The sequence below is a fragment of the Cydia splendana genome, chromosome 8 (assembly GCF_910591565.1).
Source record: "Cydia splendana chromosome 8, ilCydSple1.2, whole genome shotgun sequence".
NCBI lineage: Eukaryota > Metazoa > Arthropoda > Insecta > Lepidoptera > Tortricidae > Cydia > Cydia splendana.
The window spans coordinates 6,058,178-6,084,463 of NC_085967.1; the positions used below are offsets into that span (position 1 = coordinate 6,058,178).

The 26,286-nt window shown below is 36.5% G+C and overlaps 1 protein-coding gene across 1 annotated transcript; it reads right to left on the reverse strand.

Annotated features, from left to right (window-relative positions):
• Nucleotides 1-525: 525 nt before the first annotated feature.
• LOC134792732 (kynurenine 3-monooxygenase) lies at nt 526-24,364 on the reverse strand. Its single transcript, XM_063764031.1, has 10 exons — nt 24,227-24,364; nt 23,209-23,278; nt 22,256-22,449; nt 21,850-21,898; nt 21,536-21,623; nt 9,952-10,120; nt 8,417-8,668; nt 6,571-6,801; nt 1,458-1,619; nt 526-651 (listed from the first exon to the last, which is right to left on the reverse strand). The coding sequence occupies exons 1-10, from the start codon at nt 24,290-24,292 to the stop codon at nt 583-585; spliced, it is 1,350 nt and encodes a 449-aa protein (XP_063620101.1). The 5' UTR covers nt 24,293-24,364; the 3' UTR covers nt 526-582.
• Between the last annotated feature and the right edge of the window lie 1,922 nt (nt 24,365-26,286).

A 26,286-nucleotide genomic window follows, 5' to 3' on the forward strand; every position in this document is an offset into this window, starting at 1 on the left:
TATTTCATTGTTAATAGGATTGGCACCAACACCATCAAAAGAACGAAATACGATTCGTAAATTGTCTTGAAAAACTTTTTTGTCGTCTTATGCCATTAGGAAGTCTGGTTATTCCACTAAACCAACTATGTCTCTGTCACTTCAAGGCTCCGGTGACAAGCATCGAGAAAGCGTCGCTTCCGAAGGTTTAAATCAATCTTGGTGCTTGCTGCTCGCAGTTTAAAATGCAGTGCATCTCATTAGGCGAGGCACTGATTTATGTGGAACGCTGCGTAGGTATAGTGCTCTTTTGTAGGACTTGAGTAAAACTTAAAAACCTGCCTGCCTGAACATTCAAAACATTTTGACATTTCCAAACAATTGTTACTTTACTCTAATTACTTACTTTAGTAAGTAAGAAATGTTGATAATAATCTACCTTACTCGATATTTCTAGCGAAAGTGCAGGGAGCATTCGAAATTGAAAAATCTGATCGTGATTTGTTATTGGGTAACTTACTGGTACTTATTAACAAAATATCTAAATATGCGGTGTCTGAATGTGTAATTTATTTAAAATACTGGTAACAAATAGATATGGCTTTAACGTGACATTACGAAGTATCCCAAAATCGCCGATGATAGCGCAGACACGAAGAAATATTGTAACATCTGAAACAAAACGACACGCAATCAGTAATCATAATCATTATGCTGCAGATGAGGAATTGAGGACAGGATAGTCAGCATTTAATTTGAAATGACTCTGATAACATTGTAAGCGCACTCTACAGAATTTAAACCATTACCCACACTAACTATCATACAAAAGGCTGACTCACAAAGATAATAAAGACGGCACTGGTGATATTACTCCGGGTTTTACTGCCCTAAAAGCGGCTTTCAATTTTATTAGATAGTATCAGCAAAGAGAATTTGATATAGAGGCGGACTGTCAAAGTAATTTTTTAGCTACAGTAAATTTCCTGCCATTTGAATTTAATCCTTGTTCTTTCACTGATATGTGTTAAATTTGTTAAATGTCAAAAAGTGTCGCTATCTACACGAGCATAGGCCAAAGGAATGGCGCCATCGCTCGACAAAATGGCAGTAAATTTAAAGTGGCTACAAAATTTACTTTGACAATCCGCCTCTATACTAAATTCTCTTTGGTATCAGCCAACGGCATTCCGCTGCTGGACGTTGGACCCGCGTAGAAAGCACACCGCTCAGTGGTGACGTTTCAGGTCTTCAAATCTACTCCAAGGTAGACACCTTGCGAGCGATTATCACTACTACATAGTCCCACGAGCTTATACTAAAATATAGCCGGTCAAACAACTTTGTCAGTAGAAAAAGGTGCGACATTCAAATTTTCTATGGACCAATAACCCTTCTCGCCTACATTTTTTAAAATTGCCGGTCATTTCTACTGACGGAAATGGCTTTGACAGACTTTACAATACAATATGTCGTACCTTATCCTGCCACTCGCGGTTCTTGACGCATTGACTGTAAGGCATGGTGGTGAAGGTGACGGAGTTGTAGAGCGGCACCCAGAAGTTCGGCGCCAGCCAGAAGAGGAAGTCGTCCATGGCCTTGCGGAGGCGGTATGATGGTCGCGTCACCAGGTCACGCATCTGAAATACATTAAAACATTCAATTAGGCAAAAACTTACTTACTGCTGTAGCGCAACGACCCGAAGTGGATCTTGGCCTCCGACACCAAAGACCGCTATGCTACTCTGTCTAAAGCCGTTTCTGTCCAGTCGACGGCGCCGAGTTCGCTAAGGTCTTACTGCACTTCGTCTCTCCAGCGATACCTAGGGCGTCCAGACGGCCTTCGGCCACTTAGTACTCCAGAGTATTCCCGAGCTATGCTATATAACTACGTGCCCGAGCCATCGGAATCTAGCGGCTTTCGATTCTCCAATGATGTTCGGCTCGGATACCAGATCTTCAATCTCCTGGTTCTTGCGAAGTCATTCAAGAACCAGACAAAAACTTGGAAAGTTAAAAAATCCTCCACAAAATATGAACATCGTCAAATCGTCATTTAGTGAGTTACCTAACAAGTAAAAACCATCTTGACAAACATCCGCTTTCGATTAAAAAAAGAAAACGCGCTCAAATCGGACTTCTTCAAACACGGTGTAAATTGTTCTTGAATAAATAAACTGAAACTTGCTCATGAATTGGGTTTCTACTCGTAGTATGTCACAGACAGACACATACAGGGGTTAAAAAATAAACTAGCGACATCCAGGAGATAAGTAGGATGTGTTTTACGGACAATATCAAACATATAAATGTATTTAACGATTTAAAGGGTGCTTTTCTGTGTACCTAAATGACTAATCCGAATAGGTCTATAAAAAAATCAAGGGTAAAATACAGCGATTGAGAATGGGTAAATAAGGTAAACGTACTAGTGTTCGACATGCTAATGCCCAATAGATGACACCTTGCTGTCACTTCTATTGACAATGACGACAATGTACTGGGACCGCGTTGATCGCCAGTACGTTTACCTTAAATACATATTCAACCATAAGTAATTACCTATTTAGATATTTGCTAATAGTCAAGCCGGGTAAAGCCAGGCAGTAGGTACCTACTTGGAATAAAAACATTTTCTCATTAAATTGTTTTTTGGTTTTTATTGCACAATTGAGCTTACTTTTATCGTACTTAATTAACATTTCAAATACAATCCCATAATATTTCAGAACTGTTCCACCTTTGATAAACGGGTCCATATATCTCTTTTAAAAGCGCATTAAAGCGCTTAGATGAAACCCGTATTTCCTGATTTAGGCTGAAAACAAAGTAAACAATACAGGCGTGTAATTCCAAACGTTAATGTGGTTGGACGGCTTGATCGCTCAGGTCAGGTGTGCCAGCATAAGAGAGTTTTTCAGTACCGATCTCTTACCTACTTTACATATACAGGATACACCTACCTTTCCTACAAAGATTCCCGGTCAACACACGTTTTTAGTGTTTACACTGTAAGTCGGGTGAAAATGCAATATTAGTTATGGTACCATCGAGCTGATCTGATGATGGAGACAGGCGGTCGCCATAGGAACTCTGTGATAAAGAGGGATCGGAAATTCGGATGCTTTTATACCTAAACTTAGAAAATTCCCGGAAAAAGCTCAGCAAGTATGGAGTCGGCTTCTTAAAAATATTATTTTATTATTTAAGTTCCGGGATTCCGGGATTGTATAAAACATCACAAAATAGTGATAACTGTCAAAATATTTAGTTTATGACTATTTTCAGCGATTTTGTTAACATACCTACACGTTAGTAAACAGTTTTAACTACAAACAGGGTGTAACAAAAAAATTGCGGTGAATCAATTAAGAGCGTAATAGTAAGGTATCGTGTTTTTATTATGGAATATTAGGAGAAACGTAAGAACATTTTTTTTAATGAGTCAGGTACGTCTTCCCTTTTCAATGTAATTTTTTTAAATGTAATTTCTGTTTCCTTTATTATTTTCTTATCAGAAAACGATCGACCACTATTTTTGTTACACTTTGTATGTACATAATTATTATTACGTATTCTATATCTCGCACAAACGAATAAAAACCATTTCATTTATTTTTAAATAAATTATCCCGAATGCATGTAAAGTACAGCAACGTATGTAAGTATCATGAACTTCCCCATTCAACCTACCAGCTTTCTTATCTGTAAGCCAACCCTTAAAAACTACCTGGATTCTTACCTAATACCCTATCCTACGGTGAAAGACGCCGCGTTCAAGCAATTGTTGTATTGCCATCCTTTTCTAATTGCTAAAGATTAGACAATGACGGAAATGTAAATATACCGCATGTGTCGCTGTAGGTTGATTATAATTACATGTTCAATTTTGTTTGACTATGTATATTTGTTTTAATTTAGTGATTTAACAAAAATAGTTATTTTTCATAAGAATAATATGTAACTTAACAAATTTAGTTTGATGTTAAAGAACAGTATAGGTATTTTTAATTAAGCAAACCACATATTTTGTAAAAAGTTACAACTAAAATATGTTATTTAAATACATTCGTATGTGTATATGTATCCTAATTGCCGGTATTCCGGGAAATCCCAGTAAATTTATTAGCAAAATGAAATTGAGTCCGCCTCCATACTACTCAACAACAACGCGGTGTAGGTACTGGGGCCGAAGTTTAGGTATAAAAGCATCCGAATTTCCGATCCCTGGTGATAAAACAACGCAATTTAATTGTGCTTGGGGTTTTTAGAATTGTCTCGATAAGCATTAGTTGCATGTGGAAAGAAAAATACAGTCAGCGATAAAAACTTGTACCAAAATTGAAATGCCATTAACTTATTTTTCACTCTTACCTCAACATAGTTGTACATCGCCAGATCGCTGATCGCGTCCCAAGTAACAATTTGTGGTACTATAGTGGTCAATAGAACGTTTCCTAAATACGACCTAAGGTCCTATAAAAGACCTAAGAAGGTTGTATAAAGCCGAAATGGCGTATCTTTAGTGCCATTCAGTGATATAGTAGACCTGTAGCAGTGTCAGCCGTGACGTTTTAGGTCTATAAAAATGATGTAATGCATGACTCTTGTGCTAATTTGTTGTCAGAAACGCCATTATAGTGTTAATTTATACTATAGTAGCATTTGAGATTCCATTATAGTGCTTGTTTTATACTATAGTAGTATTTGAAATTCTATTATAGTGCTTTTTTATACTATTGTAGAATTCATAGTTCCTTTACTACTTGTTGTGTGTTTACTTCACAAAAACGGTACTAAGTAAAATGGTGATAAATAAAGACGTTATATTAATATGCGCCATTTAGATGTCGAATAATTCGGTCTTTAGTGCAAAAAGTATATGGGACGGAAGTTTTACCGTTAGAATAGTATTAGGTTAATGAGGAATTTTAAATGCCCCCTCGATTTATTTATGTTTTTAATAAAATAATTTAATAAAATATTATGATATTCACCATAGTTACTACTATACAGCCAAGAAGTAAATCCGACGCTTTTATAGGCTAACTATAGAACTTAGGACGAAATATTCACCGCCATCATGATTAAAATTAGGGTTCCAAAAGAATTTTGCTGTGACCCAGTTGCACCTACAAACTCTTTAGAAAGATATAGGATTTTTTTTTAATTTAGATGTAGTCATTACTGTTGTTTCCTTTTTCAATGAGATTGGTAAAAAAAAATGTGCTAATAATGGATGTCGATAAATATCTAAACCGTCACGATTTTATGCTTGTATTAAATCATTGATGATAAATCTCACCTACAATCACTAATATCACTGGGGTCTTTTTTATCAATTCATTAAAATATAAAAATATTTTGTACGGAACCACATTATGTGGCTTAGGCCTGAACTTATATAAGCAAGATATAAGTAGCCATTACAGATCAAATTGATCATTTACAAGTAGTCGTTTTCTACCTTTATGTATCTAACTCGGTTTATAAAAGACATAAAAACTCAGCTATAACGCTGTTGTCTTTTAAAAGAAAAAACAAAACCACTATACAACAGTTTTGTGATATAAAAGAGTCATTGTGACGTTTACAGCGATGAGATATAATAGGGATTTTAAAACTACTAAAGCGCTTTTTAACGCTATAAATATGTCCCAAAAACGCTACTATAGAGCAAAACAGTTCTATAATAGTGTTCATATGACTACTAAAGTATTATGTACTATAGCAGTGATCTCTAAAGCCACTATATCCTATAATCGTTGTATAGTTGGGTTTTTGTCACTGTTTAAACACAAAACTATAGCGGCTTGCAGGGAACCTTAATAGCGCAAACTACTAAAGTATTATGTACTATAGCAGTGATCTCTAAAGCCACTATATCCTAAAATCGTTGTATAGTTGGGTTTTTCTCACTGTTAAAACACAAAACTATAGCGGCTTGCAGGGAACCTTAATAGCGCAAACTACTAAAGTATTATGTACTATAGCAGTCATCTCTAAAGCCACTATATCCTAAAATCGTTGTATAGTTGGGTTTTTGTCACTATTAAAACACAAAACCATAGCGGCTTGGCAGGGAACCTTAATAGCGCAAATTAGTTGCATAAAAGTGATTCCAAATACTATTATACAGTAATATTGCTCTATAGTGATTATATTTGAACCTGTTATAGTACACGCCTGTAACGGCTCTATAAAATGATGATGTAAACCTTTACATCAATTGCTTATAGAATATATTAGCTGTATAAGCCTATAGAGCAAAAAGGTGTTGCCAAGCGCTTTTATACGACAGGTGGTCATCTCTGAAACCTTAATACGACGTCTATACAAGCTTTTAGCGATAAAAACTAAAATTATAGGACTAAAATGTTACTTGGGGTGCGTATCCTCCCACCTAGTCTGCGAGAACTCCTCCAGGATCTCCGCAAGACTGTCGTGATGTTTTTGGAACAGTTTGTCAAGGAGTGTGCAGTCCTCAAAGCCGGCGTTCATGCCCTGGCCGTAAAACGTAACCATGGCAACGAGTGACACAAAGAGTTGGTTCATCCAGGTATACTTTATATTCGTATCTCTCATTCTTACCTCAACATAGTTGTACATCGCCAGATCGCTGATCGCGTGCGTATCCTCCCACCTAGTCTGCGAGAACTCCTCCAGGATCTCAGCAAGACTGTCGTGATGCTTTTGGAACAGTTTGTCCAGCAGTGTGCAGTCTTCGAAGCCGGCGTTCATGCCCTGGCCGTAGAACGGAACGACGGCGTGCGCTGCGTCGCCGATTATGAGGGATTTGTCGTCTACGTGGTAGGGGCGACACTGGCAAAAATAATTGTGGCAGTTTGCAATGTTAGAAGAGAAAATTAGGGCTGGTTTAGACGATGCGAAAACTCGCATGCAAGTTTCATACCATTGCGGGTTTTGATCGGTCGGTTGAATTGGTCGTAACCAACAGTCCGCAATGTAACTAAAATCGCATGCGAGTTCGCGCACCGTCTAAATCAGCCCTTAGTTTTTAACAATAGTTATTTGTACAACAAGAGGTCAAAATTTGATATTCCTTCGACTGCTTATTTTGAGTCCCGTGCAAGCGAAAGATTCTATAATAGATTCACGAGCGTAGCGAGTACATGAGCGTACTATACGAGCGTAGCGAGTAGGTACTGTGTACCTACTTGCTACGCTCGTATAGTACAGGATTACGATGTACAGGAAACGAAAACACATATTTTTAACATCTCATTTTTTTTTGTTAAGTTACCTATTCTGCTTTTCTTTTTGTTTAGTGCCTGCACCTATATACTACTCATTCTGTTTAGCCTGGTGACTGGTAGACAATGTCTTAAGGCATTAAGTCCATTTTTACTTTATTTGTTATATTGTGCAATAAAGTTCAAAATAAATAAATAACATCGTATAAAGTGCAGCATGTTGAAGCTGCAGAGCGCAATTTTGATGTTAGAAACTCTAAAATCAACTAATAGCTTGCGCTGCAAGCTCATATTGTACATAATGGCTAGTACAAACAGTAACACTTTTAACATTGGTGGACCTTATGACAAAAGGCTTAAGGTCCACCTATGGACAGTTAACAGTGTGAGCGATGGTATAGCAACAGCTAGATTTAATGCAAAATGCGCCTCAGGCAATATTTGATATTCATGTGTGTACCTTTGTGAACATTAAGTCGTTTATTGCCTACGCGAATTTCTCGCCTCAAGGCAATAGATGCCAATATAGTCTAGTTCAGTATGCACCAGACTCTAAAAAGATTTTCATTTAGACTTTTAGTGTAATCCAATTTTGGTCAATTCACTAATGGCCTTTAATTTTCATCTGCGAGAAATGGAAGGTCACATAAGAATAGGGAAAACGTTTGCAAATGGCACACAGACAGTTATTCGTCTTGAAAAAGATAGGACACTTTTAGCCCTAAGCCCAAGGGGCGCAATTTAGTACGAGAATACTAAAGGAGAGGAGACAGGGGCAAGATTTACTATTTCCACGCGAACTACCGTAAACCGGGGTGAATAGGGACAAAACATAAAATATGATTATGATTTACCTGACAATTTCTTTAAAAAAATACCCGTATAAATTGTGTCATATAAAACCTACTATTATTTTCAATCGAATGATATAATTTGTGTAAGTATGTATAGTTGGTCAAACCAATTTGTCAGTCAGTAAGAACCAGGAAAACTATACTCATCCTTTTTGGGTGCTAGTACTACATTGAAATGAGACAGTCCTTTGACAAACTATACCTACCTATATTTTAAGAAATTGTTAGATAATACACATTTTAAGTTTAATTTTGTACCTATTCACCCCAGCCGTCCATATTCACCTCGGTTAACGGTATATCAAGAGAAAGCTAGTACAGATAGACCTTATATTATTATATTAGGTACCTTTATTAATAATTAATTACCTTCACAGCAACTAAAGGTGACGGCGAACCACCAAAGAAGTCCTGTATCAACTTCTCCTTCCCAATCAAGGGAATGGAATCAGGGAAGTACTTCTCAAAAAACACAAGAAGTTTTTCCTCACTGTCGATAGTCTTGAAGTTGGTGAACGGCATGAAGAGAGTCACGGTCCAGGAGCAGTCTTGGTTGGGGAGGGCGATCATCATGAAGTTGCCTCTGGGCCAGATGTGGAGGTAGTTTGGCGGCATCTGGAACTATAAGACGATTTAAATGGTTGTTTTTCGAGTTATTCTGCTAAAAAAGACTAGCTAAGTAAGTCTAGATACTCTAGATCAGGGGTCTCCAAACTTTTTTAGCTGAGGGCTATATTGCGCCTCAGAAACTTTCGCGCGGGCCACAGTCGGTTTTTGCGCCGGGGGAGGGTGTCTGGTTGCTGCTGTTAAGAACAGTTCCACTCTCAATGAATGCTGGCTCCCGCGGGCCGGACAGTGGGCACTCGCTTTGGGGGTCCGCAGGCCGGATTGGAACGCTTCGCAGGCCGGGGTTTGGAGACCTCTGCTCTAGATATACCTACTCATATTTTAGCTTTAAAATGTAGTCATCATCTCTTTAAGAATTAATATGGCTGGCAAATGTATATGTGCCTTATCAATAAAATTGACCAGAGGGCCTACCGCGAACCACGTTCGACGTGTTGGCTCCCTATGTGGGTCCCTGTCACACTTACGTACCAATTCACAAGTGCGACAGAGTAGGCTCAGATACTGCATGAGGCTAAACCTCTAAGTTTTAACCATCTTGAGGGTTTAGCTACAACTGTTGGAAGAACCACTGATACAGAACAGATGTCTAACCCATTGGTTTAAGAGCTGGCCAGCAGTGTCAAGTGATTTTAGACTTTAATCGAGGTCAACAAAGACCTTTCTCTCCAAACACGGAATCCAGTAATAACATTGCTCCAAATATTGTATTGGTAACTTATTCCATGGCTAACTCTCTGTCTATATCTTAGTTTTTGTTCATTAACATCTAATGGTCTGGCCGTATTACTAAATAAGGCGTTATAATGATAAATATGATAATTGATAATAGCTGTAATTCAATGGAATTACAGCTATTACAATTTAAAAATTACGACTTCGTGACGCAATAATGCGATCATAACAAGAAACCTTGAAAGTGTTATCGAGAGTACAATATTGTGACAACGTAGTTATCTCAAACCGTCAACAATCTCTATCTACATATTTAATGTATCTTAAAAGCCACAAATACACATTATTCTACATTTATAATAAAATTACTGTCAATGTTAATAACGCTCATTAACAAACCAATCCAAGTTCAACTTATTTATTTATCGTATGGCATTACAGTTACTGGATAAAATATAACTATTTAATTGTGTGACCAGCCCAAAGACCGGGAAATTAAGCTGTTTTCTTCTTATTCTTACATCTAAAAATAAAAGTAACAATCGATTTGCTTATTTAAACTATCCACGAGCCAAAAACTGTTATAATCTAATACAACTTACTCCACCACTTTCATCGGCTGGTATACACAGCTCCAAATATCCGTGCTCAATGTACTTCTGACTGTAGTCGAAGAGAGGCTGCTTCATCATAGATTTGCGGACGGCTGAAAATGCTCCGTCTGCGCCTATGACCAGGTCAGCTGTGACGTGGACATTTTCTTTGCCTGGACTGAAAAGGCAGGGAAGAAATTGAGTAGATTTTCTCTGTTGCACTAAAGTCATAATTTTACAGCAAAAATATAAAATACCAATGTAGGTAGTACCTACTAGGTACCTACTCATTTAAATTTTGTTTGTTACTGCGTCTTTAGCAAATTGCAGCAAAAGCAAGAAAACCTATTTAAAAATACTGTTCAGGGACATTTAGCGAAGTAAAAAACTAAATGAGAATACAACATTCCCGTTGGCCCCTTTCCCTGCGAGAAATTAAACCTTTGTCCAAATGGGGAATGAATGTCTATTATATTGTTGCAGGGAATTCTGGGAATGGAGAGCGCCATCATGCCGTCAACAAATTCCATGTAGGTATAGGTAGTTACGGCTTTCATGAGACTAATCATGTGAGACTGCTCACATCATGCTTAATCAGTGTTAAATGGGTCAATTTCACCAAACGAGCATTTTTGTCTAATTCCCATGGAATTTTGAAATACCAACATTACCCAAAAAAAAATATGCTGATAATTTGATAAAAAATATAATAAACTTTAATTTTCTTATTGGGTAAAAATATTCATAAAACTATAAAAGTTATTTCAATTTAAAATTTTGGTCAGGGCACGGGAATTAGTGTGTCCATGGGACTTAGATTTTACTAGCACGGAAATTAGAACATGGCCCAGGAATTGTTTTCTTAACTTATTTTGGTAGTTAAAACTATTATTTATGTATATTTTAATCTACAATAATATACTGCAACCATACTGAAGCGGCATCGAACATATTTACCTTCTTTAATTTTAGTTTCGGACGACAAATCTACGAAAGTATGATACACTAAAAACTACGTATTTGACTAATCGTTTCCTTTATTTTAATGGCAACTAATCTCTCTTTCTTAGTAAAATGTACATATTTCAAAACAATACTTTGAGTAGTTGCGTAAACTTGTCCGCCTTACATACAAAACTATTCATTAAAAAGTGTCATTATGTATCTGCATGTAGATAGGTACAAGGTGTATGATCTGGTATATGACCGTATAGGAAATGATACTAAGAAATAAATAGGGGCACAGTGAGAAGAAGTTATTGTGTAAGTTAATCTGAAGAAATCGAATATGCTGCCTTCATAAATTCATAACACAAAAAATTGTTTGACCACATATGAGGTAAGGTGGGGTAAACTATCTCCATGCCAAATATCATCAAGATGATATTGGTTCAGCGGTTTAAGCGTGACAAGATAACAGACAGACAGACAGAGATACTTTCGCATTTATAATATAGTAAGAATAGGATATATTTAATTATTCTTGTATTAGAAAAGCTAATTTATAACAACTATGAGGAACTATGAGGGTTTTCTGGGGTGAAAAATCGATCTAGCTAGGTGTTATCTCTGGGAAAACGCGCATTTTTAGTTTTTAGGTAGGTATATGTTTTCCGAGCAAAGCTCGGTCTTCCAGATGTTCAAACTTTATACGGCATACGCTGTCAGCTGTCTAATTTACAAAAAAGAACATTGCAAATTTGATTCATTTTGTTTTATGTAACCTTAGGTACAGGTATTATAATATGTAATAATTCCAAAAATAGTTTTATGTTTATATAATATTTTAATTTTATAATATGATCAATGATGGCAACCCCGGCTGTCAAACGATAAGCAGCTGATTTTGCTAGGTCCCTTGTAATTATTTTAATTTTAATGATATTTCATGTAATATTAAGCATTAAAAGTGTGAATCAAATAGTTTTAACATTAAGTTTTATGTATACATAATAAGTGAAGTGCTTTAGTGACGTTTACTAGTGTCTTGTAATATCTCAGATTTGTAGCCGTTACAGGTTATAAATTTGAAACCTGCTTTCGCCTTGGATTCCTTTCTGGGTTTTTTTTTATCACAAATATTTACTAAGTGTGTTCATAATAAAGCGTTGATCATTGTACAGGGTTAGAACGCAGTGTAGATACAGTCAATCGTCACTATTTCACGTAAGTACGTACCTAAATATCACTTAGCTTGAGTGAGCGATTCCTTGTTTATTTTTGGGTTTAATTTCAATTGCAAAACTGTCTACAATGCTTACCCGCAGAGCAGCCGCAGCGGCTCGCCAGCAGGAGACTGATAAACTCCAACTTACCTTGCTGGAGTTGAAAATATCCAAGGAATCTTGTGCTCAATTGCTCAGTGAAAGGGAAGACAGTGAGAAGGAACTATTATTAGTACTTAATAGCAATGATAAGCTTAAAAAGGAACTTTGCTCATTAGAAACTGACTACAATAATGTAAATTCAGAGCGGGCCCGGCTTCAGGAGACGGTTGACAGGTTCACTGAGTGTAGTGCTGCGTATGAGCAGGCCCTGAAGGACATCAACTCATTTGAGAGAGCACTGCACGACGCCCACGAACAAATCTATGAGCTACAGGAGGCCCAACACAATGCAGCAGTGGCACACTCTCAGAGCTTGTTCGAAGAACTGGTCCGGCCCGACTCTCAGTTGGTTGCCGCACCAATTGAAAACCTTGTGGCCCCTACAGATTTAGCCTATGATACTACCACACCAAGGTTAGTAAATTGCAGCGGGAACAAACTAAAGAAATATATTAAATTAAATAGACTAATAAAAAAAAACCGAAACTTGTCAAAAATAAATAAATTGTTTTTTAAAAAATTGAGATTTTGTAAAATTAATGTTAATTTAGTGGATAAGTTAGATTTATATTCTGCCCAGTTAGAAAATAGTCAATTGCAATATGAAACCGACACACAGACTTTAAAATTAAAAATTCAGAGTTTGGAGGATTCCATAGAATCCTTAGAAAAAATAAATGAGAGTTCTAAAAAGGTGATTAATGAATATTCTTTGGCCATGGATGATTTAATATCCCAGATTAAGCTTAATTCAGAACGGTTTGAGTCACTGACCAATGCCCAGTCATGTGCAGTGACTGAACATTCGTCGACCAGTTTACTCGACCTAAGCCTGTGTGACGGTTTACCACAACAGCATGTAAATGATAATAGCTCCTTCCACACTACACAACAAAGCACACCTAAACCTAATGTTATTATGTATTCTGATGAAATTGGAAGCAATATGAGCTCATTTTTAAGCTTTTACCTAAAGGGACTTAGTACAATCAGCAATTGTCTGCCTCACAGTAGCTTTGAAAATATCTTAAAACAAATTTTAAATGACAGTAATATTAATTCTAAGACAACACTGCTTATTCTTATGGGGAATAGGGGTAATGTGAACAAAAATAATTTAATTAAATACTTTGAACAGTTAAACTCGCTTGCAGTGCATGAAATTATTTTTTTCACATTCCCCTATTGTGAGCAAATGTCAGAGGCAGAAAATACCACTAGACATAAGTTAAATATATCTCTATATAATCTTTGTACATATAGTAGTAAGTTTAGCATAATTGACACTAACAATTTTGTTAGTAAATACCATATGCCTATGGTGTTTTTGACTAAAGGCAAGTGTTGCCTTTCAAATTATTACAAAAGACAAATAGCTTTATCGCTATCATATTTACTTGACATTTCTGCCAAGAATTTGGCAGACAATTCTGCTCCTATTGAGCAGCCCAGTATGAACATGGAATTGGTTCCAGTCATAACCAATGATTTAATAGATTTAAACTAGGTGTTAAGACAAAAGATTCTGTCTCTGGCAATTTAGTTTTAAATAAATATAATGAAAAATACTGCAAACATGGAAAGTATATCCACCTGGTGCATCAAAATATTCAATGTATTAGAGGAAAAAATTTACAGATAGAACTTTTTTTGAATGATTTTAATATTGATATTTTATGTCTTACTGAACATTGGTTAAATAATAATGAATTAATGCCCCAATTTAATAATCACCAGGCGGGAAGTTCGTTCACCAGACTTAGTTCCATACATGGTGGGTCATTAATTATATTAAATAGTCAGTTAAAATTTAAGGAACGTAAGGACATTGTATCCATGTCTGTTGAACGGACTATAGAACTAAGTGCAGTAGAATTAGAGCAATTTATTGTTGTCTGTGTGTATAGGCCGCCATTAAGTAATTTTGAATTATTTGAAAACATAATGGAATCTGCCCTACTTAAAATATCATCTTCTAGTAAGAAATTGCTTATATGCGGCGACTTTAATGTAAATATTATGGAAAATTCAACAATGTCTTGTAGATTATTGAATCTTTTTAAATCTTGTAATCTCAACCACATGTTTATGGAGCCCACTAGAGTGACTGCTACTAGTGCAACCTGTATAGATAATATTTTCACAGATATTTTTCCTATTGCTAAAAAAGTTATCAGCAATTTAGAATCAGACCACTTAGGTCAATTAATGGTATTTGAGGCATTAAGGAAAAATACCATGAGAAAACAAATAACTTTTGTACCAGTAACCTCTGACCGCGTGGAAAGAATGAAGCTAAGTTTAGTTCAGGCGCTACCCTTTTTGTCTTCCGATATGAGTCCTAATAGTATGTATAATTCATTCTTTCACACTTTTATGGATCATTATAATGCGATATTCACCTCAAAATCGGTCGTAGTTAGTGGTGCATCAGTTTTTAGTGAGTGGGCTACTGCGGACTTACATCAAAGAAGACGTGAACTGTATGCCTTATATGAGGAACGGCGGTTTAATCAGAGTGATGAATTTAAAGAACATGTGAAGGAGTATTCGAAGAAGTTTAAAGTAGATTGTCATATAGCTAAGCGAAATTATCTAAGTCAGAAAATAAAAAGTAGTTCCGACATTGTTAAAGCAACCTGGAAAGTTATAAATGTGGAGACTGGTCGCTCTAAACACACAATTAAAGAGCTTAAACTAAACATTGATAACAAAATTATAGATTCCAATTTAGAAGTAGCTACAGAATTTGAAAAATTTTTCACCGAGGTACCAGTATCCACAACTAAGGATTTAAATTCATCACCCTCATCTGCTGTTACATTATTAAAACATAACGCTCCAGAGTGTTGTGGAGACCTTCATTTTGAACATGTTTGTACCTCAGATGTAATAAAGGCGTTTAAATCAATTAATGTCAAAAAAACTAATGACCTCTGGGGAGTCTCTGTCCATGCTGTCAAATCCTTAGTTGAAATTGTAGCGCCTGACTTGGTAGTTATATTTAACAACAGTGTTGATTGCGGCGAGTTTCCTGATCTAATGAAACATAGTAAAGTAATTCCTTTATTTAAATCTGGTAGCAGCTCTGACCCCACTAACTTTAGACCGATATCTGTGCTACCAACATTTAGCAAGATTTTTGAAAAATTAGTTCTTTCTCAATTAGTACGACATTTTAACGTTAATAATTTGATGCATAATAAGCAGTTTGGTTTTACACGGGGTCGCTCAACAACCGATGCCGGTGTTGAGCTAATTAAGCATATTTTCGATGCCTGGGAGGAGTCACGAGATGCTTTAGGTGTCTTCTGTGATTTATCTAAGGCCTTCGACTGTGTTTGTCATGAAACATTAATCAGGAAACTTCATTATTACGGAGTTAGAGGATCGGCACTGAATTTACTTAAGTCCTACTTAAATGGTAGAATACAAAGGGTCGATGTGAATGGACAGCGATCACCTGGGTCATTGGTCTCTATGGGTGTACCACAGGGGTCAATATTGGGGCCTTTCCTGTTCCTTATCTACATAAATGACTTGCCATTCCTTGTTAAGACCCACCATGATATAGTATTGTTTGCAGACGACACCTCACTTATTTTCAAAGTCAAACGACAGCAACAAGCTTACAATGATGTAAACAATGCCATTTCAAAAGTAGTAAATTGGTTCAATGTTAATAATTTATTGTTAAATGAGAAAAAGACTAAATGTATTAAGTTTGTCACTAGTAGTAACGTAAGGCATGTGCAAACAAGTGTCATTGTGAAGGATGAGGAATTGGAATTAGTTGATAGTACAGTTTTTCTTGGTATAACTTTAGATTCTAAACTCCAGTGGGGTCCCCATATTGCTACTCTTTCGAATAGACTGAGCTCTGCAGCTTTTGCAGTGAGCAAAATCCGTCAGTTAACTGACGTGAAAACAGCTCGATTAGTATATTTTAGTTACTTCCATAGCATTATGGCATATGGTATTTTACTGTGGGGCGGTGCTTCAGAGATAAATACCATTTTTGTTCTGCAGAAGAGGGCTATTCGAGCAATATACAAAATGAACCATAGAGACTCACTTAGAGATAAATTTAAGGAAATTGACATAATGACAGTGCACTGTCAATACATTTATGAGAATATTCTGTATGTACATAAAAATATTGTAAATTTTAGGAAAAATTGTGAAATTCATAATATTAATACTAGAAATAAACATAAGCTCGCAGTGCCCTTCACTCGGCTCCATAAAATTAAAAAATCATTCATGGGTAATTGTGTAAGATTTTATAATAAACTTCCAAACCATATTACTGAATTATCTATTAATAAATTTAAGAATTATGTAAAGCGTAAACTTATTTCTAAAGCTTATTATACCACACAAGACTACATGAATGATATTACAACGTGGGATTAATTGTTATTCGAAATGATTATTTATTTATTAGGTACATTTGATTATTGATGAGGAAATGGATATTCCGATGTAATACTATCTACTTCTTTTGTTACTTATGCTTTTTTTTTTTGACATTTAGATTTTATTCTAGAAATTCTAGACTAGTATTTTTTTATACAATCTTTTTAATGTTTGACGATCCTTTTGTGAAATTCTTAGTGTTAAATTTGATATGTATAATAATCCAATTTTATTATGGAATAATATTAACATCAATAAATTGCTCTGATAATTAGATTAAGATTAATTACGATTCATAAGAGCTTGTTGCTAGGCCTACATGAATAAAGTATATTTTTGATTTGATTTGATTTGAATGAATAAGGTAAGGTGGGACAAGACTAACAGTACGAGGATTCCATACAAGTGAGTCTTACCCCGGTGTCGTCTTACCCCACCTTACCTTACGTATTAAAATTGCCCGGGTTATTCGGGTCCACCCTGTATGTACTATCCCTAGTAGCATTTTCGTTGGGGCCCACGGTGCCAACGGTAGGGAAAACGTTGGGATGAGGTTCGTTCCGTAGCCAACATTAAAATTTGTATTGGCCCACCATCGCATTTACCAACATTCGCTGTGGCATAGATGCCCAACAATGGGCCTTTGTGTATTTTGGTACCGTTGGCTAAACAACGATAATATTCGTTGGCCCAATGATGACAAATATCGCATTTACCAACATTGGCTGTGGCACTGATGCCCAACAACGGGCCATTGTGTATTATGGTAACGTTGGCTAAACAACGATAATATTAGTTGGCCCAATGATGACATATATCGCATTTACCAACATTGGCAGTGGCAGTGATGCCCAACAATGGGCCTTTTGTGTATTTTGCTACCGTTCGCTAAACAACGATAACATTCGTTGGCCCAATGGTGACAAATATCGCATTTACCAACATTGGCAGTGGCAGTGATGCCCAACAATGGGCCTTTGTGTATTTTGGTAACGTTGGCTAATCAACGATATCATCCGATGGCCCAATGATGACAAATATCGCATTTACCAACATTGGCTGTGGCACTGATGCCCAACAACGGGCCATTGTGTATTATGGTAACGTTGGCTAAACAACGATAATATTAGTTGGCCCAATGATGACATATATGGCATTTACCAACATTGGCAGTGGCAGTGATGCCCAACAATGGGCCTTTGTGTATTTTGCTACCGTTCGCTAAACAACGATAACATTCGTTGGCCCAATGGTGACAAATACCGCATTTACCAACATTGGCTGTGGCACGGATGCCCAACAATGGGCCTTTGTGTATTTTGCTACCGTTCGCTAAACAACGATAACATTCGTTGGCCCAATGGAGACAAATACCGCATTTACCAACATTGGCTGTGGCACTGATGCCCAACAACGGGCCATTGTGTATTATGGTAACGTTGGCTAAACAACGATAATATTAGTTAACCCAATGATGACATATATGGCATTTACCAACATTGGCAGTGGCAGTGATGCCCAACAATGGGCCTTTGTGTATTTTGCTACCGTTCGCTAAACAACGATAACATTCGTTGGCCCAATGGTGACAAATACCGCATTTACCAACATTGGCTGTGGCACGGATGCCCAACAATGGGCCTTTGTGTCTTTTGCTACCGTTCGCTAAACAACGATAACATTCGTTGGCCCAATGGAGACAAATACCGCATTTACCAACATTGGCTGTGGCACGGATGCCCGACAATGGGCCTCTGTGTATTTTGGTAACGTTGGCTAATCAACGATATCATCCGATGGCCCAATGATGACAAATATCGCATTTACCAACATTGGCTGTGGCACTGATGCCCAACAACGGGCCTTTGTGTATTTTGGTAACGATGGCTAAACAACGATAATATTAGTTGGCCCAATGATGACAAATACCGCATTTACCAACATTGGCTGTGGCACGGATGCCCGACAATGGGCCTCTGTGTATTTTGGTAACGTTGGCTAATCAACGATATCATCCGATGGCCCAATGATGACAAATATCGCATTTACCAACATTGGCTGTGGCACTGATGCCCAACAATGGGCATTTGCTATTTTGGTAACGTTGGCTAATCAACGATATCATCCGATGGCCCAATGACGACAAATGTCGCATTTACCAACATTGGCTGTAGCATTGATGCCCAACAATGGGCCTTTGTGTATTTTGGTAACGTTGGCTAATCAACGATATCATCCGATGGTCCACTGATGACAAATATCGCATTTACCAACGTTGGCTGTGGCACAGATGCCCAACAATGGGCCTCCTTTGTTTACTTTGGTAACGTTGGCTAATCAACGATATCATCCGATGGCCCAATGACGACAAATGTCGCATTTACCAACATTGGCTGTGGAACTTTGCTTGTGGCGTCACTAGATGGCGTTACTGTCTCGAAACATCGAAGTTATAGTTATTTTCTCGATTATTCCGGATATAATCATAATATTTTTTTAAAGTAACTTATAAATCTAATAGCTATAACTATAAAATTTATACATTAATTTAAAAAATTGTATTTTACCAACATTTTCTCAATTTAAATCTCAAAAAACATAAATCTCGCTTACGAAGTTTTGAAGTGCGGTTAGTATATATACAAATTAGGGTGTATAGTAAGTGTACTTGCTTCGGCAGTACATATACTAAAATTGGAACGATACAGAGAAGATTAACAACAACTGGTGCCTAGGACCTTTATGTGGGTATACATACAACCAATGCCTACCGTAGTGTAATTGTAATATTTATCAGCAAAGGCCCAACGTCGTATTACACAACCACTTACCTAACGTAGGGTAAGTGTAGGACTCGTAAACAAATGCCCATTACATATTTAGACTGTAGGCCCACTATAAATTACACAACGATTTACCTATGGTAGTATTGTAAGAATCCTACACAAGACCCAACGTTAAAGTTACAATGTTGGCCCTTTGTGGGACAAGCTGTGTTGGGCCTCCAACCTGGTGCACGACTACCTACCGACCTACCTGACTTGCCGTTGGGTAATTGTTGAATTTGCAAACAGAAGCACAACGAAAAAATTGCCCTTTTTTATTGTTTTGCAGTTGGCCCTACAGCAAGCCATACGGCCAAATGTAACAATTAACCAACCATCAAACAAATGTGTATAGGCCCAACCAAAACCACAACCGTTGAATAATTGTATGATTTATTTAAATAGGCCCAACGAAAAAATTACTCTAATGGCCCTCTGTTGGGAATCTTCAGGAGGGCCTTTGTCGAGGGCCCTCCAGCAAATCGTACGGCCAAATGTAACAATTAATTAACCAACCATCAAACAAATGTGTATAGGCCCAACCACGGCCCAACCAAAACCACCACCGTTGAATAATTGTATGATTTATTTAAATAGGCCCAACGAAAAAATTACTCTTATGGCCCTCTGTTGGGAATCTTCGGGAGGGCCTTTGTCGAGGGCCCTCCAGCAAATCGTACGGCCAAATATAACGGTTGCCCAACTAATACGTAAACAAAGGCCCAACCAAATCCCTACAAGAAAATGCTATTAGGGATAGTACTTATACTAAAAACCGTTCACAGATTTTTGTGCATTCTTTAAGATTTTCTTAAATGTAAAATACAAAGATATACGTCATATTGTTATTACATATAATATATATTCAATGCCAATATACATATATATATAATAATAATATGACGTAAACATTGCCAATTAACTTACAGTGCCCCCAATAAAAGATTTGTTGACAATATATGTAATACTTCCTAATTCCCGTGCCACTTAATCAGCTGTTTTAGGTAAATATTCCATGGGAATTAGGGCACGGAAATTAGAATTCGTAATAAAAAAATTCGCCAAAAATTTAAATCGTGTTTGACCAAACTGTTATGTTATCGCTAACATAAAGATACATAAAGGGCTCCTAAATATGACAATTGTTATTGAAAAGCTATGTGGGAAATAAAATTTATAAGGGGCATCGAAATTAGAAAAAAATTGTCGCCCACCCGGATTCCGAAATAATTACGCGATTTGCTCGAACACGCCGCGGCTTGACGTACATCCGCTTGCTTCAAGAGACAGCCGAATACTGCCAGTACAGGTGAGGCGGGACACGAGGCGGTTCAAATACAGACGTCGGCTGTCAGAGCCCTTTGAGTTTTGCTGACGAAATTGTACTCGCGCGCTCGGACAAAATTTAAACATCGATCACGAGCTATTTACCACAATGAAGTTAATAGTGTATATGCTCAGTGATAGTAAATATCATCTAGTTTAAGTATTTGATACTAAATTAGTGATACTAATGTACAATTTTTCGTAGGATTTTTCATTATGCTCAAAAGTAGATTCCGGACAGGGCACGGGAGTAGTAATTTGAGCCTTTATGTATTTTTAAGTGTACTCTAAAAACCAATTAATCAGTGAATTCATATGGAACTCGGTGTGAAAGTGTGATTTCTTTATGTAAAAAAAAAATGGTAAGTATTATCTGATGCTAACCCCCGATTTTCATCACGGACAGAAAAAAATTCGTGTTCAGAAATTGACCCAAATGTACCTACGACCCACGTAAAGTAATGAAACGCTCTTTGGCTTTACATAAAGTAACGAACGCCGCTATAGTCGAACTCATATCAGGTAAACTTTTTTCACTGTGCCAGGAAGCTGGAAAGTTTACCTACTATAACAATATTAAGTACTTACTTTTTTTTTAAGTGGTGAAGTAAGTAGGTATAGGTACATCATTAACCGACTTTAAAAAGGAGATTCTCAATTGATAACATCAAAAACATATTGCATCATGATACTCACGTCTCGAACTTCAAGGATCCTTTTCGTAAATTGGCTTCGACCAATTTGTGATTAAAATGCCTCTCGACATTCTCGTATTTCTCTGATTCTGAAATATTAAATGTGAAACATATTGTTACTACGTTTATCCTGTGCTTTAGCGTGAAGTACTTAATGTGATTTCGTTTAAAGTGTACCGTAGACAAAAATGGTGATGGTATAACTAATGACAGTATTCAATTATAGATTTGATACCTACTCAATGATTTAATGAACCCTGCATGGACCAACCTATATTAGTTTCATTATTTAACATTATAGAGAAATCAATTTACCTTGCAACAGGAGTCCATTGAGGTAATTTCGGCCAACTGAGTATATGCACTGAAAACAGATTACAATTCGTTTATGGTAAGGACTTTTGGTTATGGTTAGGTAAAAAAAAGTTAAAACGTTAAAGAAAAATATGCAGTTCTCCAAAAGGATTTGGTTTGCAGCATAGACAAATAGAGCCTTGGATTGCCAAGGCTCTATTTTTAATAATTTTTTATTTATAAACTTTATTGCACAGTAAAAAATATACAGTGACAAAAGACGGACTTAACGCTACTCGGCATTCTCTACCAGTCTACTGGAGGCGCAAGTGCATTGTAGCTCCAGAACAATATATTTAAGATGTAGTGGGCTTAAGCAGTGTCAGCGCGAGGTTATCTACCATCAAATGAACTAATGTAAGCAAACCTGATTAGTTCTCGCATCGTATGGTATCGCGTACGTAGAGCCGTCCAGCCGATGGATCATACGAGCCCGCATGGGGATCCCGTGATGCTGGATCATCTGTTCCTCGAGACCAACATCCTTAAGGGCCGTGCGTCCGCGTACCGATAGCGCGAGGTTGATTGACCTGCCCCGAGCCAGCGGGGTTTTTCGTATATCTGAGATAGAGGGTTTATAATTTAATACTTGGAGTTACAAGGATCTTGTTTATCATTTGTTATCATGTTACAACAATGAGCGCATCGGTTTAAACAAGACATGCAGACGGGATTGGTTTTATTTGCTCGCTAAAGTACCAAGCAGAGATGGGCAAAATTTATTCCAATGACGAATGGAATGAAAATGTCGGAATAAACAAGTTATTCGAATGATGCCCATCTCTGGTACCAAGCAATCAAAGAGTTTATCTGAGATTACTTACTAACTGAGTATGTGATAAAAGGAACTGTTACTGTCATTAAGAAAATTGCCATAGGATAGCCAAAGACACGTAATCTACTAACTATCACCATCTCGAGTCAAATAGAGGCTCTGAAAGTGATACGTAAGAATTAGATATTTACTAATGTCCGAATGCTGCCATTCAGATTCTTAAATTATTTCAGAAAAATATTTTAATTTGTTTTTATCAAGTAGAAACACTACTATATAAATTATAAACTGAAAATAAATGTCATATACTAAGAAAAAGTGACCAAGGCCTCCAGTGCCCCAGGCTGGAATCGAACCAGCGTCCTCTGCTATCGCGGCAGATGCCTAAGCCACTCGGCCACCGGGTCACAGCGGCATCGGTCAAATTTTCCAAGTATATGCACTTCTTACTGAAGGCTTATGGCGCCCCCTGGCCATCTCTAAGGTAGAACAATATGCTACTATTTTAATTATAGGTACACTATAGAAAAAACTTGCATTCTCACCTTCGCGATATTCAAAAATATGGACCCGGTGACCTCTTTTGGCCATATACAGAGCTTCCAAGGATCCAACCTATAAATAGTTATTTGTTTTACAAGGGGGCAAAGTTGTTGTTTAACCGCTCGTGCTAATACGAGTATTGATACCCGAGCAAGCGAAATATTCCAATATTGAACCACGAGCGTAGCGAGTGATTCGAAAAATGGAATCTTGAGCGTTGCGAGGGTTTCAAAGCACGAGGGTTAAACAAAATTTGCCCCCGAGTGAAACACAAAATTATTCACCACACCAAACCGAAGCAAATATTAAATGTAAAATATTAAACAAAATCATACCAAATCAAATCCAAATGAATGTTATTAAATATTTATCACCCAAAATCATCATTTGAAAGTCAATTCTACCAGCAAACATAAGAAAACAACTCAAAATATGCATTTGAATACTTTGCCTCACATGTGAATAAAATGCAACTTTGCTATCAGTTTTTGAAGTGCAAATTAAGTAAACCTTTCCGAGCTTGTGTGGTGAAAAAGTATTTTGCTCAAATGTGAATAAGTATTACCTACTCATTGTGCTCAAAAAGAAAAAAATCCTTATTTTCTAAAGTTAAAATAAAAATATACTTACACAACAAAAGGGATACGGTATTCTACTCTAATCAAAATAATAACATTCTAATGGAAATAATTATTTCTGTAAATTTTAAACACAGGTTCATATATTAAATATTTCTAATTTTGCCGGTGGTGAACCGTTATGAACTCTAACAAGATACCTACCTAATTTGACAATGGGTAAACTGTATCACCGCTTAACCCCGGGATAGTGGAATGGTGCAAGTGGGCTAGTTTATTAAAACAGATCGCTATACAATAGTAAAGTATACTTATTAACCAGGATATCATTGAACGTGGCCTACTGTAATCTTTGTAAAAGCAAGTACCTAATTAAATATGCCTAAAAATAGTCAACAAAAATATTACATATATAAAAAATATAAATTTGTAGGGTACTCACTAAACCGCCGCCGACAATTGCAATATCCAACTCTTTTTTCGAATGTCCATTTTGCAGCTGTGCCATCGTATTAAATTTAACAACCCACTCAAAAGACACTAAATTGTCGCAAAAATCAGAACTCAAATAATATGACTGATTTGATACCTAAGTTATCAACTCAAACCACACTCAAACTATGAAATGAGATGTTAATCTCGTATCGTTTTATCACTATTCTCTATTGATAACTAGCACCAGTGTCATCAAAGCTGGAAGGCTCGAACTCAACTAACCAATACTACCACAGACACTACTACATATCTAAATAGTATATTTCATTAAGGATAGCGGATCATTGAAAATTAGACTTAAAAGTCATAATAATAAGGTTCAATTGCAATTAATCTAAGGGTCATTAACACACAATTTATCATTCGATACATTTGCGTTAAAGCTATCCATTGAACAATTTACTTTCGAACTGTTTCTGCGAGTAGACTTTATGGCGGCAATGTACTAAGTTACTCTATGAATGTATGACATGATATAACAAATATGTTTAGATACTTAGAGAAACGAAATTAGATATTTATCTCAAAAATCTTTGTCGCCTTGCGCAATGATAAATATGCTTGAGAATGTCATATAGATAATTAGTTACTAATAATAGCATCTATTATGTCCAAATACGTAGCCCGTTGGTATCCTATTAAGTCCAAAAAACACGTACCTAAATCCCGCACTTGCAACTCTATTGCCTAGGTAATAGGGAGGCTGGACCGAATGATTTTGCTGTGGAGAACTACGCAAAAGTATCGTAAACGTCATATATGTCAGATATGTTTACACCTTCCTTTCCTTCCTTCCTTCCTTCCTTCCTTTCCTTCCTTTCTCCTTTCCTTCCTTTCCTTTGTAATAAGGCGAAAAATGTAAACATCATTGACGACGACTGTCCCTTAATGATATAAGAGGAAGAGGTAATTCACCCAGTGAACTTTTGACTCAGGAGTATTATCGGGTCCGTGGTAAAGATATAATAAACTTTATATATTATATCTAGTATGGAAACACTTATGTCTGTAGCTAACAAAAAGGTGCCATTTTTGCCCTATAGGGTAAATGCGCCTATGGGAGACATTCTTTTCCATTCTTCCTTACGTAGATACCAACTAAATAATGAGTATTTACCCACTTACTTACCTTACCAATTGATTTACTTTACTTTTACCTTACATGCGTAAATTCACGAACAAAATTAATTAAACGAATTCATATTTGTTGCGATTGTCATTTCTCTTAGGTAGGGTCTATTGATCGACATTTCGCCCTATATATTCGCATTATTTACGCTTATCAGATAATAAGGCAGCGTTGGTAAAATTACCTTTCACCTCAGTTTTTAGTGTTCCGTACAAAACTTTGTTCACGGAACACTTATTTAGTCCGAAATAAAATACGGTTGCAACTTTCAGAAGTTACTAGATAATTATAATTAATTATATACTACGGTACCTACGTATTCATTTGTTTCCGCGACAGTGCACCTAATAACTTTCAATCGATGTGACATTCAATACCGATCATTTAGGACACAGTAATTTAAGCTGCGATACTGGATACTAAACCACTGTCTTACATTACTTGGGGCGACATATTTTAAACGATAATGATGCACTTTATCATCCTGACAATAAAGTCGTAATTAGCATACCTTTGTTTTGCTTTCTCTTGATATGGTTTCGTTAGGTTAAGGCTGGAGTATGAATCGATTTATCCCATCAAAAACATAAATGTAAAAAAGGAGAGCCAAGTTCAATACAAAAATTATGCTTGGCTGTGGGGTTCGCCGCAAAAAGAATGGAGATCTAAATGAGTGCCAAGTTCTATGCAAAATCCAAATATGTATTTATAAGAACAAAATAACATTATAAACAAGTATTAAACTCTATTTCTTTGCTTTATTGGATACCTATAACAATTGCTGTTATTTAAAAAAAATGTGAGATCTTAAAGCAGGTTAGATTTGACTTGGCCAGTTTTCATTACATCAGTCATTTTATAAAGTTATTCAACATATA